Below are 14,201 nucleotides of genomic sequence, written 5' to 3'. Positions count from 1 at the left end.
TTTACCTCCTCTTCATTTTATTTGTTGTCTTTTGTGATCAAATTTTTATCTGTGCATGTACCCTTTGGAAAGAGACCTGCTGATTGAACAAAACAGTTTTGTTTGCAAATATCAAATTCAATGGTAATTCAAATGTTATATTATCTTCAAGAGAATGTTTGAATTTATTAACCAGCAAATATTGCATTCAGTAACCAAGAAGTGAATAATTTAAATGTCATCTCTTTATTTCCATAAAGTGTTGGCTCATCTCAACTGCTGTTTTTCTTGTTTGGTTTCTCAACAGCTCCACCGCAATACCTACAGCCATTTATTTCTGATAAAAATGTGCCATCTGAACTAGAATACATGATTATTTCCTTCAAAGAACCACACATGTATCTTCGACAATGGAACAATAGTTCTGTCTGTCAGGAGATGCAGTTCTCAGCTCAAGCAGACTGTAAACTTCTAGAGTGCAGAAATGTTACAATGCAAAGCATGGTGAAACCCTTCAGCATCTTTGGACAGATTGCAGTTTCCAGCAATGCAGTAGAAAAGCTGATTGATTGCTCTATCAACGTTGACTCAATATTTGTAAACTTTGGGCAACATGTAGTTCATTCTCTAAACACTGCAATACAAGCTTGGCAACAGGTATGTATATTCTAGAACAGTTTACAGTTTGTCCGTGTGTGATCTTTTACTAGGCACTTTATGTTATCACTTCTAATAATAAATTAAGCACAAACAAAAATGTGAGAGAATGAAGAATTTGATGGGCACCATAATATCTGGGGCCTCCTCTGTTTTGGCAAAGTGATGCATGTTATTTTTAAAACCTTTGGAGAACATGGGTTCTCTACTCATGCATCAGAGATGATGCCCACATTTTTGTGACTAATGTACCACATCTGTGTGGAAAGTAACACATTCCCAGAAATTTTTTCCGAGTATTATGGCTTTAGTTTGCCAAAGCTCAACTTGGTATGTATCACATTGTCGAAGCAGCCATTGCAGAAATGAAGAACCTGTGTGAGCCTTTCTGATATAAGCAGTTCATCTTTTCAAAGAGAAAAGGCAGTGAGAGGAAATTATGTGAACACAGTATAATCTTAGTCTTTCCCCCATTATCATTCTGCCATTTTGATTCACTAAAAAAGCACTCGATAATAGATTTTGTAACCAGCTAAAGACTCTTGATTAATAATTTTTTACTTTTATCTTTTGTCAGAAATTATCCATATCAAAAAAGAGATAGAATATACGTCTGTTTTGAATGACATATTTAAAATGGGGAACCTGCCCACGTCCACTAGCATGAAAATAATTTCACAGAATATTTGGATAATATTGATAATATGCTCAGTGATTTAATAACAAATCACCTCTGCTTCCCTTACTGATTTTCAGTATAATATTGCATTTCCATAAAGCTTGTGTTGTTATTTAAGCTGAGACATTTCCCCACATTTTGTATGTTACAGGTATTTGTGCAGACTAACTCCCCAAGAGAAATGGTCCTTCACTCCGCCCTGACCTCATGTGGGGATGGGGCAGTGGTAGGGGGAGGGGCTTGAGTTCTAGAATTTTTATGGGAATGAACTCTTTTCGTTATATGCATGAAGACCTATACAAGACTAAGGAATTAATTACCTAACATGGCACTACAATAGCAAAGGGAAAGAAGATAACACATCTGTTTCATATTTTAAAATTCTTTTTTAAGGGCATTCCATGGTTTTCTTGCTGCAGAGGACATGCGTAAAATAAGAGCTAGTGTGATCTAAATCTTTGCAGCTGGTTCGAATAGCGATGTGAAAAAAACCTCTGTGGCTCCAATTTCTGTTTTTTGTCATATTTTGAACAATGCATTTAATAAAAAACAAACCTAGAAAATATAAAAGAGTCATTGATAGAGCATTTAATCCCAGGATATTTTTGTCTTGGTATCAGGACCATTGTAAGAGGACTCATGTGTAGCAACTACTGCAGAATGGCCCTCAGAAATATCAGTTTCCTCCCAGAGTAAAAATATTCTCTTAGACACAGCTATACATATAAATAAAATACGATGCATAAATATTTAAATGTTTTAAACCACATCAGAGTGTGAATGACTGACTGGCTAACACAGTGCCTTGAAGGAATATTCTGAGTTTTTTTAAAAATGGAATTGTATATTTGATTAAGTAGAGCCATATGTCACGTAGCATATCGCTGACAGGTACATTCTGTGAATAGTTGGTTCTGATTTATACAGGGATTTGGCAATGTTAACATGAGCCACAAGAGGATATACTTCTGTAATTGTTGCTGTAATTTTCTTGTTTCCTCCCATGTCAAGCGTACTTGCCACCAAGTTTTAATGTGGTAGGCATCTCTAACCCTGTGTATTCTAAAGTAAATACAAAAACGCACTACTTTGAAATTACAGGACATTTGACATTGAAATGGGCTTATAGAGGGGTTATTAAGTTCATTGTTTCTAAGATGTTCTGAATGTGGTTTATCCCCTTTAGAGGGGAAGCTTAGTTACCCAAGCTTGGATTTTATTATGTATATAATGCTCATATACAGTATAATTATTGCCAATGACAAACGTGAATTTAACAGGCTGGATAAGCAATTTGAGTTTTCCACATACTTTTTATCGGATTCGTATCCGAGACAAGTCATTTGTATCCAGTGTGGATGGACCAGACAGTTGAAGCATGAAACAATTTGGCCTTTCACCTTTAGGTCACAAGTTTAAGATTAACAGAAGCCTTCATCAGTGTCTGATTTCTCTGGCTGTAGTTTTTTTTTTTTCTCTTTTGTAAATGATTAATGTTTTGTGAAACCAGATTAAGGACCCAAAATGCCACTTGCAGTTTGCTTTATATTTCTTTGTCACATTCCCACGTTTGGACCAAATAGGATTTAAAGGAGATTTTTATTTAAAAATCAAGGTTATGCTCATGTGTCTTATCTTACACCATAATGATATCTCTCTTTAATTGCAAATGCCTGTATAACACTCCAGCACAAATCTTAAATGTAAATAAGCCACCTCTTAATTACGAAAGCATTCTGAGGTTTCGCTTTTATATGATGTCATATACAATATGTACAAATTTTTTTATAATATGCTAGAATTTAAACATTCCAAGAAACGCTTAAACTTATTACAGTTATAATGAACTCCACAGATGAAGGAGCAATAGAGAAACAGTTCCCTGAGGACTTCGAGTATTCTTTAGAAAAATGTAAACAACCCCCTTGTGTTCTTTCATTTACATTTTTTCCTAAAACCCTCATCATTTATTAAAGGTCAGTTTTTAGAGATGAGGAAAGTAATATGATTTTTTTTCTAACCAAGCCCCATCTGGTAACCTAACCTCTGTGTAACCAGTGGATTGATCCCAATTCATTATGAAAATTGAATTTCAGTCTCAGGATGTCTATCTAAGTGGGAGTTTGGAATCATATCCCTTTCTTCATGTTTGTACTGTTGGACCTAACGGAGAGAAAAATGTTTACAAGGAGAGCAGTTTATGTTGATTATATAACGCTAAATGGAAAAATGTCATCAAAACTAATTATACACTGTGACTCCAGTTTAATTAAAGGTTTACAAACCTTTAAATATATAAGATATATAAGATAGGATTAGATAGGATAGACTAGAATAGGAACAGGCAGGACACTCAGAAGTGAAAAATTGCTGGAAAAAAAAAATTCTCCAAAATGTTCACAGCAGTTATCCCTGAGTATAAAATTAGAGACTTTGTTTTTAAAAATCAGTACTTTCTGTATTTTCTAATTTTTATACTGGGAACATATATTACATTTGTAATTTTAAAAGTTAAATTTACTCATGTTTGTCTCATAAGTGTTTATTGAGTACTTATGTGTCAGGCGTTAGGCTGACTACAGGAGCAAAAGTTGTAAATAACAAAGACCTGGTTCCTGCCCTTATGCAGCGTAGAGTCTAATGATGGAGACAACAGTGTCCCATAATCATGCAAATAATTACTCAGTCCCAAGAGGGGTCAGTGCTTTGAAGGCAAAACATATAGTGTTGTGTGAGCATAAAATAGAGGGACCTGAGGTGATCCGGGAGGATCTCAGGAGGCTACTTTACTCTGAGGGCATGACCTGAAAACAGGAACCTGAAAGCCGAGTTGGAAGAAATTAGTCGAGCAAGAAGGAAAAGAGGTCCAGGCAGAAGAAAGGCACTGAGGCAGGAAGGAGTTTGATGTGCTGGATGAATTGAAAGGAGGCCAGTGTGGCGTTGGAGCAGCTGAAAAGGGCTGGTGGAGCCGGGGTCTAGCAGGCAAACGGAGAATGGTTCAAGACGCAGCAGGGACCAGATCAGGCAGGACACCTAAAGCCCACGGGCAGTCCAGTTTTGAAATCATAGCTCATGATTGAAAGCCACAGCAAAAAGTAATATGGTAGGCAGCAGATAACTATTGGTTATAACCGCTTCAGTCTCACTTAGCCAGAGACTCCTTTTATGATTCGTGTGGTTGTCAGGCAAGGTTCCACTCCATGAGAATAGGGAGGTTTGGTGAGAATAGATGGATGATAGAGCGAACACTTTAGGAAACCCTCCAAGAGTATCTGGAAGAATGAGGTATTTCAGGGCCTCTTCACCGACTGCAGCTGTAGAGCTCTGCCTGCCCACTTTGGGGGCCTTCTGGATGATTAGGAAGGGATTGTACCTCCCAAGATAACTGTTCTCATGAGGTTCTAGATCAGGTCTTGGTCCAGGCTGGATTCCAGGTGTGTTCATCCATAGACCCCTTGGCTTCAGGCCATGTAATCACTTAAATTTCTATGCTCATGAGCGGTATACCCCTTTTTACTCTCCCTCCCCTCAGTAAAATGGCAAATGACAGAGTGTGGCATTGTGACATTATTTAGATCCACAACCAGGAAATAGAAGCCAACTGGAGAAGCATCAGTTACATATTACCTCCCACTGTCTGCAGGTTCATTGGCTAGTTAAGATATTTTTCTTGCATTCTCAAGTTAACCATTTATTTAGCTATTCTTTTCATTTACCAAAGGTATGTTTATCATTTTTTAAGCCATAAGCTAACCAAAGTGATAAAAGAGTAAGCACAGAAATTCTTCATCACATTGCCAGTGCTTCGATATAACAGCAACCCGTGGAGATACCATTAAGTTGAGAAGGAGGTACCAACACAGGAACGTATTACTAATTTGCTGAACCTTAGTAGATTAATGGAAGACATTTGCTGATTGATTATTAGCTGAAACAGACACCAACAACTGTTTTTTAACTAACATTTTTTGTCTTGAAAACTGCAGCTTGGCTTATACTGACTCTGAAGTTGATCTGTTTTGTGTGTTCAGCCTCTTAACAATAGCGGGAAAGTTATGGTTTTATTTACATCTCTCCCTGAGCAGATTTACACACACACATCCACCCTCCCCCTCAAGGGAACTGGGGATGTATTACCTAAATGATCCTTACTTTCTGTAGGGTACAAACTGTGGCTTTGGTAATTGGTCTTGATTGTCAAGTTTAGAAGGCCGGGAACATGGTAATTCTAGCCTGTGGTACTCTGCTCAAAAACGTGCGCTACCCAGTACAGCATTCTTTGTAGCATGTTAATTCATTTAAAAATGTTAAAAGTTTGAAGGATCTCATTGTTCTTTTACTCTTCTGTGTGTATGATTTATTTTGCAGGAATATAAATCAAAACATATTCTTGGAACATTTAAGATCTCTTTAAGGTATTTTTTGTGCTTATCCTGGAAGTATAGAATACTTTGTATACCAGAGCTAATGACAACAGGTCTTTTAGTATTTCTGTGTTGTAACAATCGCCACTGGGCAGACAGCTGCCAAACATCTTGCAATTAATCTGATGCACATTGGCTTTCCTATTCTTTTTCTTTCAGAATAAATGCCCTGAGGTAGAGGAGTTGGTCTTCAGCCATTTTGTGATCTGTAATGACACACAGGAGACACTGCGGTTTGGCCAGGTGGATACTGATGAAAATATTCTGCTGGCCAGTCTCCATAGTCACCAGTACAGCTGGCGCTCTCACAAATCCCCACAGGTATTTGAGAAACAGCCTTACAAACACAGCAATTGTTAAGGTTGCGGATTCATTTCTTCTGCATTTGTGTGCCTGTGTCTGGTTATTTCCCTTCTTAAGTCTCCCACGGGGTCGCACAGCATGGCTACATCTGACAGAAACCCAGAAATGTTTAGAGGAGAGAGCACAGTGTACCCGTGCTCCTCTTGGAGTGGACGTTCTCCTGTTCAGCGTAGGTGCTCTTGAGGGAGCCTGGTGTGGTGATTATGAGGTTGAACTCTAGAGCCAGAGTACATCAGCTTGGATCCTGGCTCTGAATTACCTTGCTTTGCTTTCATGCTTCAGTTTTCTCATATGTAAATTGGGGATAATAATAGTACCTGTTTCATAGGGTCATGAGAACTAAATAAGTTAATATGTACAAGGCACTAAAATCGTGCTTGATATACTGTAAACATTGTATGTTGGGTATTATTTTTCACTTGTTTATTCAGATTCTTACTGTGCATATAGTCCGTGCCAGTGACGTCTTAGGCACTGGGAATTCAAAGGCAGAGAAGTCTTAGTCCTTGCCCTCCAATGACAGCTCACTGTCTGTGACAAAATGAGCGCAATGACAGACTATGCCCAAGGGAGCACTGAGAAAAGACATACCAAAGGATGTCTGTTTTCCAAGTAGTATAATTCCATTTTCCTGTCACTTTAGATGGGAATAATTAGAGGGATGTGCCCTGCAGGGATAACTGAGGATGAATTAAATACAAAGATGTTGTCTTAAATGAGTAAAAGAAATCCTAGGAAGTACTCTCAAGAATAATGTATTTCTAAAACTCTGGGTAATAAGGAAACTACTGTCTGCTTATGATTAAAAGAAAGTCATTAGATTAGAGAGTTTTCCCATCTCGTCTGTAGACCAGCTTTAGAATATGTTACACGCTCAGCTTTTTTTTTTTTTTTTTCAGTAGCTCGATTCTGATTTCTTACTTGGTTTTTCATCATATTGCCACACTATTAGTATAAAATTTGGAAAAGTAGATATAGTGCAGTTCTTCTTAAGTCTATTTATTTAATTCTGGTTATTCTAACAGGACATCAAGACATGATATCTCCTTTTTTAATAAAAGTTCTTAAAAAATGAGTACATATGAGTATGATATGATATTGCACTTGTATTTTTAGAATGAACGACATTCCCTTATTTTCTTTTTTTTTAAATGTATTTTATTTATTTATTTGTGGCTGCATTGGGTCTTCTTTGCTGCGTGTGGGCTTTCTCTAGTTGCGGCGAGCGGGAGCTACTCTTCATTGCAGTGCAGGGGCTTCCCACTGCTGTGGCTTCTCTTGTTGCGGAGCACGGGCTCTAGGCACGTGGGCTTCAGTAGTTGCGGCTCGCGGGCTCTAGAGCGCAGGCTCAGTAGTTGTGACGCACAGGCTTAGCTGCTCCACGGCATGTGGGATCTTCCCGGACCAGGGCTCGAACCCGTTTCCCCTGCATTGGCAGGAAGATTCTTAACCACCACGCCACCAGGAAAGCCCATGCCCTTATTTTCTAATTCTCCTTTTGAGAAATGTCTGTGTAAGTGAGTTTTTAAGTCGTTTGGTTGTTTACCCCTTGTAACATCATTAAAGGACAATTGGTTGGTTGGTTGGTTCGTTTCAAAATTAAGTAATTATTTTTTTCTTATTAATTGCAAAAGTTAGAACATAGAGCAGATATATAAACCGAAAAAGGAAAAAGAAAAAGACCACCTATAATTCCAACCACCCAGAGGCAATCCATGTTGTATAGCCTTTTAGAGCTTCGAAAGTCTTCTATGATCATTGCATTCCCAGAAATGAACTAGTAGTGATGGGAAAGAAACCTCTGAGAAGGTGCAGTAATGTGTGATCGTATACTGTACCTGTAGCCACTTCACCCATTCATACACACACGCTGCAGGCCTTAGCCAATAAAAGGCAAAGCAGAGGAAGCTTAACTCCCTTCAAAGTCATTTTAAGCTGCATAGACTACCATGGCCCTCAGTGACCCTCAAGATTCCCTGGAGACTGGAGCCAGGATGGGAAGGGTGATCGTAAGAACAGCAGGCTCAGGGGTGTGGAGGAACAGTAGTCTTCATGTTATGGATGTACGGTTTCTAGATGGGAAGGACATAAACAGGAAACAAGAATGGCTAACCACTGCCACACTATACCTTTCATATTTATGCTCTTCTGCACTTGGGTCTTTTTGCATTTATTACTAGTCTTGTTTTCATAATATCCCTGTGTGATTTGTATTTTTTATATTTATGCATATTTTATAGATAAGGAGACAGAAATGTTAAGCTAAGATGGTGGAAGAGTTGGGACTGAATCCCATGTCTTTTCACTCTCAATATAGTGTTATTTCCACAACATTGTCAAACTCTCCTAGGTTTTGGCAGCGTGATTTGTCTGTTAGAAGAGCCAAATGGTGAGGTTTTGAGAGGAGGGCTGAGAAATCACTGGTATAATACTCCACATTTAAAGCTAGGCTAATATGGGATTCTTGGTACAAGTGTGAACCCTTGCAAAGCTTTAAGAACCAAAAACAATAAGAACCTTTTAATGACAAGCTGGAAACATAAGACAGGTATCTATTAAACTTTTTTTTCCTCTTTTTAATTTGTAACTGCATCTTCTGGATACAAATTTTAAGGTGAGCTACAGTCATTCTAATCTTTAGACTAAAACTTAGATCGTATTTGTAAAAGGTGTCTCTTTACTACAGCTACCTATGCTACGTAAAGAAGTGTGTTTTAGGACCCTCTGAAGCCAGAGAGGTCTAATGGGCCCAGAGGGTCTTCATGGAATTCCATACACCCACAATTGCAAATTCTGCTGTGTTCTAATGAGAGGTTACATCTGAGGATCAGAAAAGCTAACCACTTAGCTTCAAACTGCACCTGGAGGTAGTCATAGACTCACAAGTGAGCAAACTGTTCCTTTTTCCAGACTCCAGGTCATATCCTGCACTGCCCAGCAGGCTTGGTTTTAGGAACATTTGTGTCTGCATGTTTATGCTACCTTGGGTGTTAGTCAATTCATAGTCTCAGGGAGGATTTCTAAAGTTCAGAGAACTTAACTCCACTAAACAATGTAGCTTATATTGCAGAGATCAAGAAAGTGGCAATGACACCTGGAAAGGTTTCAAAGAGGTCAACATGTCTTAGAACCACACAGGAGGTTGCTAGCAACAGTAAGTCCCAACAGGATAGAAAAAAATACGGACACAACCAATTCCAGAAATCCAAAGCTGAAAAACCTTTTAGAATTGAAAAGTTACAAACTCTCCTTATAGTTTCTAACACATGCTCTGAGGCAGAATCACTTAAAATGCTGGATATCCCACAACAGTTGCTTGCCTAAGCAAACAAAGGAAGAACAAAACTTTTTCCTAGGGAATAATTGAACATGTTCAGCTGCACAGTCATATATGCCACCACAAAGGGCCCTTAAATATTCCAGTTCAGTAGACTTCAGATCAGGTTGGACGAGAACAGTGACCGGCAAAGGACTGGTCTTCAGAGAAGTGCATCACATTATATGAAGTTGAATCTGAGGACTGGATATGTGAGTTTATGGAATCTTTCTCTAGAATATGGGCGGTATACGCAGCTCAGAGTCAAGGGAAGCTTTGTTTAATTTAGCCAAACTGACTGTAGTGGCGCTTCCATCATAGTAGGACTTGTGTGTAGGCTGTTCAAGTTAACTTCCTTTTCTGGTTAAGAGAGAGCACTGGTAGGTAATTAAACTGCTTGAAATAGGAATGCCTCTATCTTGTATGTAAGGAATTACATTTGCTTTTATCCTCAAAACATGCCCAATTTATAGATTATGCTTTTTTTTTTTAGAATTCTTACTACGAGTGACTTAATTTTAGTAATCAAACCATCAGTCAAGGTGAAAATGAGCTCTAGACAGAGCTATAGAAAGTAACAAAATATTGCTCCAAAATGGATATAGTAGGAAGTTTTATAAGCTTGTGAAAATGGCAGATATTTAAAAATGCGAAATGCAACAAGGTAAGAATCAATTTGGAAGAGCAGCAGAGCATCTGGGAAATACTCATCAAAGTAATCAGATTTAGGGAAGAAAATGTAAATCAGACATTAGTTTCATCAGGCAGAGATTGGCCAACTTTTTTGTTTAGGGCCAGACAGTGAATATTTTAGGCTTTCAGGGCCTTAGAGCCTCTGACAGAGCTATTCAACTCTGCACAAAAGCAGCCATAACAAATGAGTGTGACTATGTGCCATAAAATTTTAAAATAAATTTTAAAATTTATTTTAAATGAGTGTGACATAAATTTTAAAATTTTTAAATAAAATTTTATTTATAGACAATGAAATTTGAAGTTCAGTAATTTTCACACATCACATACTAGTATGCTTCTTTTGACTTTTTTCAACCATCTGAAAATGTACAAAACACTCTTAGCTCACAGGCTGTACAAAAATAGATGGTGCACCACATTTGGCCCACAAGCCATGCCTGATTTGCCAACCCCTGCTCTCAAGTCTCTCAGTGGACAAAATTCAGGAGACTAAAGGTTTGATATGAAATTGTCTTTGTTCTGATCTAAATGGGATTCCCATCACTTGAAAACTTGGTAGCATTTTTCAGAAATTATGAAATGACAGGTAATAGTTTAAATCTAACACTTATATAATCAACCTGTGCTTACCACATAACAGTAAAATATTTGTATCGTTCTTATTCTCAGCCCATATAGACAGGAAGTTCCGCAGTTCTCTTTTTTTGGATGTAAAAATATTTAAAAGTGAGATCTGATCATTTTTCCTCCTGCCTAAAGGAAAAGTGATGGTTTTGTGAGTATCTACCTATGTTAGGGAAATTCCAGCCAGTTGTCAATTTTATTAACTAGACTGTCATTTCTCACTCAGTCACCACTCTTTCCATATCCATTTATATAGTGCATGTGCACACATATACTTAGAGAATGAGCACATTTCTTGTTGCTACAGTCACAAGTTAAAAAATTTAAAAGTAGACTTAGGGAAGCAGGTAAATATTCTGTGTTGGCAAAACTGTTCGAACCGATAAATTTGTCAAGTGTTCGCCTCTGCTATTATATGGCACACAGCATATCAGAGTTTGCTTAGAAAGGGCAAATGAAAAGACACTCTTACACACTGAAGGTGCAGATGGAATTGATACTTCCTTTCTAGAAAGCAATTTGATAAGAAGCATTATAGCTATTAAAATGGTCATAACCTTTGACCCAGTAAATCTCCTACTAGTAATCTACTCTCAGGAAACAATCCAAATTAAAACAAAGGTTTATACACAAAAATGTTTACTATAATTTGACTTATACCATCAAAAATCTAAAATCAAAATGTTCACTTTTAAAGAAATAGGTACGTAAAATCTGGCGTATCTATGAGATGAACTTTTATGGGACCTTTAAATTTTTACATAGGAAGGTGAAATGCTACCATATCATACCAGTCAGAAAAGCAGAACATAAAATTCCACACATACAATATGATCTTAATAATATAAGAACAAATGCACAGAAAAATACTGGAAAATATGTCAAAATACTGGCAGATATGTCAAAATGTTACCAGTGGTTGCCTCTGAATGGTGTATTTTTTTAAGGTGGTATTTTTCCAATGTATTACATTTTTATATACTTCTCAACTTTTTAAAATAAAGGATATAGATTATTAAATCAGGGAGAAGTTAAGTAAAAACCCTGAAAATATTTATATATAGACTAAAAGACAGGAATTTCAACTGCTAATTAGAACATTGGCAAGTGTAATGACATTGTTGGCCAAAAAGTTCGTTCGGGTTTTTCATAGCATGTTATGGAAAAACCCGAACGAACTTTTTGGCCAACCCAATATATCAAGAATGGTTATTTTAAATGCTTCTCTTATGAACTATTGCAATCGTTTTTCTCAATTATTCTCTTAGTTACATCTTTGCCCCACTTCAATCTACCTTGCAGACTACAACTCGAATCATTTTCCTAAATGTTTTGATACTTTCCTGTCCAAAAATATTTACAGCCTCCATCATCATCTATTAAATATACCCAAATTATCTGGCATCCAAGGCCTGCCTCAGTCTATTCACAAACCCTCCTCTCTGCCATTATTTCTGTCTAGCTGCTTATTTGGTCTCCTTCCCTCCCATTCATTTTTAATCAATAAATGATCATTTCTTGTGACCTATTGTGTGTAATTAAATATGCACATTTTTCTAAGAAACTTACTGTCTGATGAGGGAGTCAGAAAAGTAAACAAATTATTATCGACATGATCTATATCTGTGAGGATATTGTGGCAGTAGTTCCAGACAGGGAGAAATGATGGGTAACTGAATTAAAACACTAGCCATAGGGAAGAAGAGCAAGAGGACCAGGAAGTACAATCAACTGCCTCTGAATATGGACAAGATCTTAATGAGAACTCAAAGAAAATGTTTCCTAACATGAGGAGGGGAATCTGCCAAGACTTCCTAGTGGAAGGCATGTTTGTACTGAATTTTCATGTTTAAATAAGTGTTAGGTCAGGGAAAGGCAGTGGGGAAGCGGTTCCAGGTAAAGGAACCAACATGTGTGAAGGCCACAAAGGCATGAAACAACATGGCATGGTAGGACTTGACTAATTTGGCTACAGTGTAGAGTACACGTGTGGAATTGCAAGACAGTAAAGTAGATGAAGGCCATGAGGGCCCTTGTATGCTGTGCACATGAGCAGAACCAGGGAGACAGACAGGCAGGCAGCATGCCATGTTCAAGGGAATTCAGGTTTTGTTCAGAATAAACTCAGGCATAAATTTGCATGCCATGCTGAAGAGATGTGTGCTAGGAAACTGGCTCTTTGGTGGTGATGGGAATACCCTGATTTGCAGGGTTGGCCGATTATCATGGTGTAAGTACTCCTACCATAGCTGATTTCAAGCTACCAATGATTTAACAACCAGCTCACGAGATTCCTGAATATTTAGCAGTACTTTTTCACAAACAAGTATGAGCCAGCTCCAACACACCACTGTTTGGAGGAATTATGTTCTGAAGAGCCTGGCTGTCCATTTTGAGGAGATATACCTAAATGTGATGGGCAGCTTTTGGCTGCTGAAGGATTTTAAGTCGTCACAGGATCACAGTTGCATTTTGGAAAGATTGCCGTCATGTAGTTGACAAGACAGTCTAGAGGAGGCTGAGAATACATGCAGAGGGTTGTATGGGCACCACTGTATAGTCCAGGAGTGAGAGAGATTATAGTAACTGAGCCAAGACAGAGTAGAAGTCAGAGATTGGTGAAAATGCCTAACAGACTGATCTTTCTGTGAATAACAGCTATAAATTGTGAGCAAAATACAAAACAGCTACCTCTGGGGACGAACAAAGGCAGGCAGATTTTGAAGGTGAATAGAATCTTCGAGCAAGTAATCTGCACAGAACGATTTACCCATTTTTTGTTGGCTTTGCTTTGAGGGCAAACACAGTTGTAGCAGTGCAGGGGTGGCCCACTGTCTTTCTGGCCCAAGGTAACAGGTGAAAGAGCTCAGGCAACCAAGGCTGCTAGAGAGTGAGGAGAAAATCTTGGAAAATGGAATGCCAGAGAATGGGAAAATAATATGTTGAAATTTGGCCCACCTGTCTGCTTACTACTGAACCACACATGCATGGGGCAGACTGAAAGCAGACTGAACCCAAGGCTTAAAGAACTGAATTAATGTGCACTGCCACTCACCCAGGTGTAAGAGTTTTAGTTTGACTCTAAACAAATTAATTACCTGTTAAAAATATTAACACTCTGGAGGAATTATAAGAGAATCCAGAGTGTCCACAGCATAGCATCATTTACAGTGTCCACAATATGACCCCAAATTACTTGACAGATCTCAAGAATCTCAAAAAAAAAAAAAAAGTTACTTAATTTCAAGGGAAAGATAATTAACAGATTCCAACACCAAGGTGACCCAGAGGTTGGAATTATCAGGCATATATTGTACTTTAAAGCAACCATGGCAACAGTAAAGGGATTTTACAGGTATAATTAATTCCTAAATTAGTTGATTTTTTTAACATTTTTTCAATTGAAGTATAGTTGATTTACAATATAATATTAGTTTCAGGTATACAACATAGTGATTCAAAA

The 14,201-nt window shown here is 37.8% G+C and overlaps 1 protein-coding gene across 1 annotated transcript in view; it reads left to right on the top strand.

Annotated features, from left to right (window-relative positions):
- VPS13B (vacuolar protein sorting 13 homolog B) overlaps positions 1–14,201 on the top strand; it is a 775,748-nt gene that overhangs the window by 680,966 nt on the left and 80,581 nt on the right. The window contains exons 42-43 of the mRNA XM_036830846.1: positions 287–636; positions 5,899–6,060. Coding sequence (XP_036686741.1) covers positions 287–636; positions 5,899–6,060 — 512 coding nt within the window. The remainder of the gene's footprint in view (positions 1–286; positions 637–5,898; positions 6,061–14,201) is intronic.

This window comes from Balaenoptera musculus, chromosome 17 (genome assembly GCF_009873245.2).
Source record: "Balaenoptera musculus isolate JJ_BM4_2016_0621 chromosome 17, mBalMus1.pri.v3, whole genome shotgun sequence".
In the NCBI taxonomy this organism is placed as follows: domain Eukaryota; kingdom Metazoa; phylum Chordata; class Mammalia; order Artiodactyla; family Balaenopteridae; genus Balaenoptera; species Balaenoptera musculus.
Note: the sequence above shows the minus strand (reverse complement) of the source record. Positions and strands in the feature narration are given on the sequence as shown.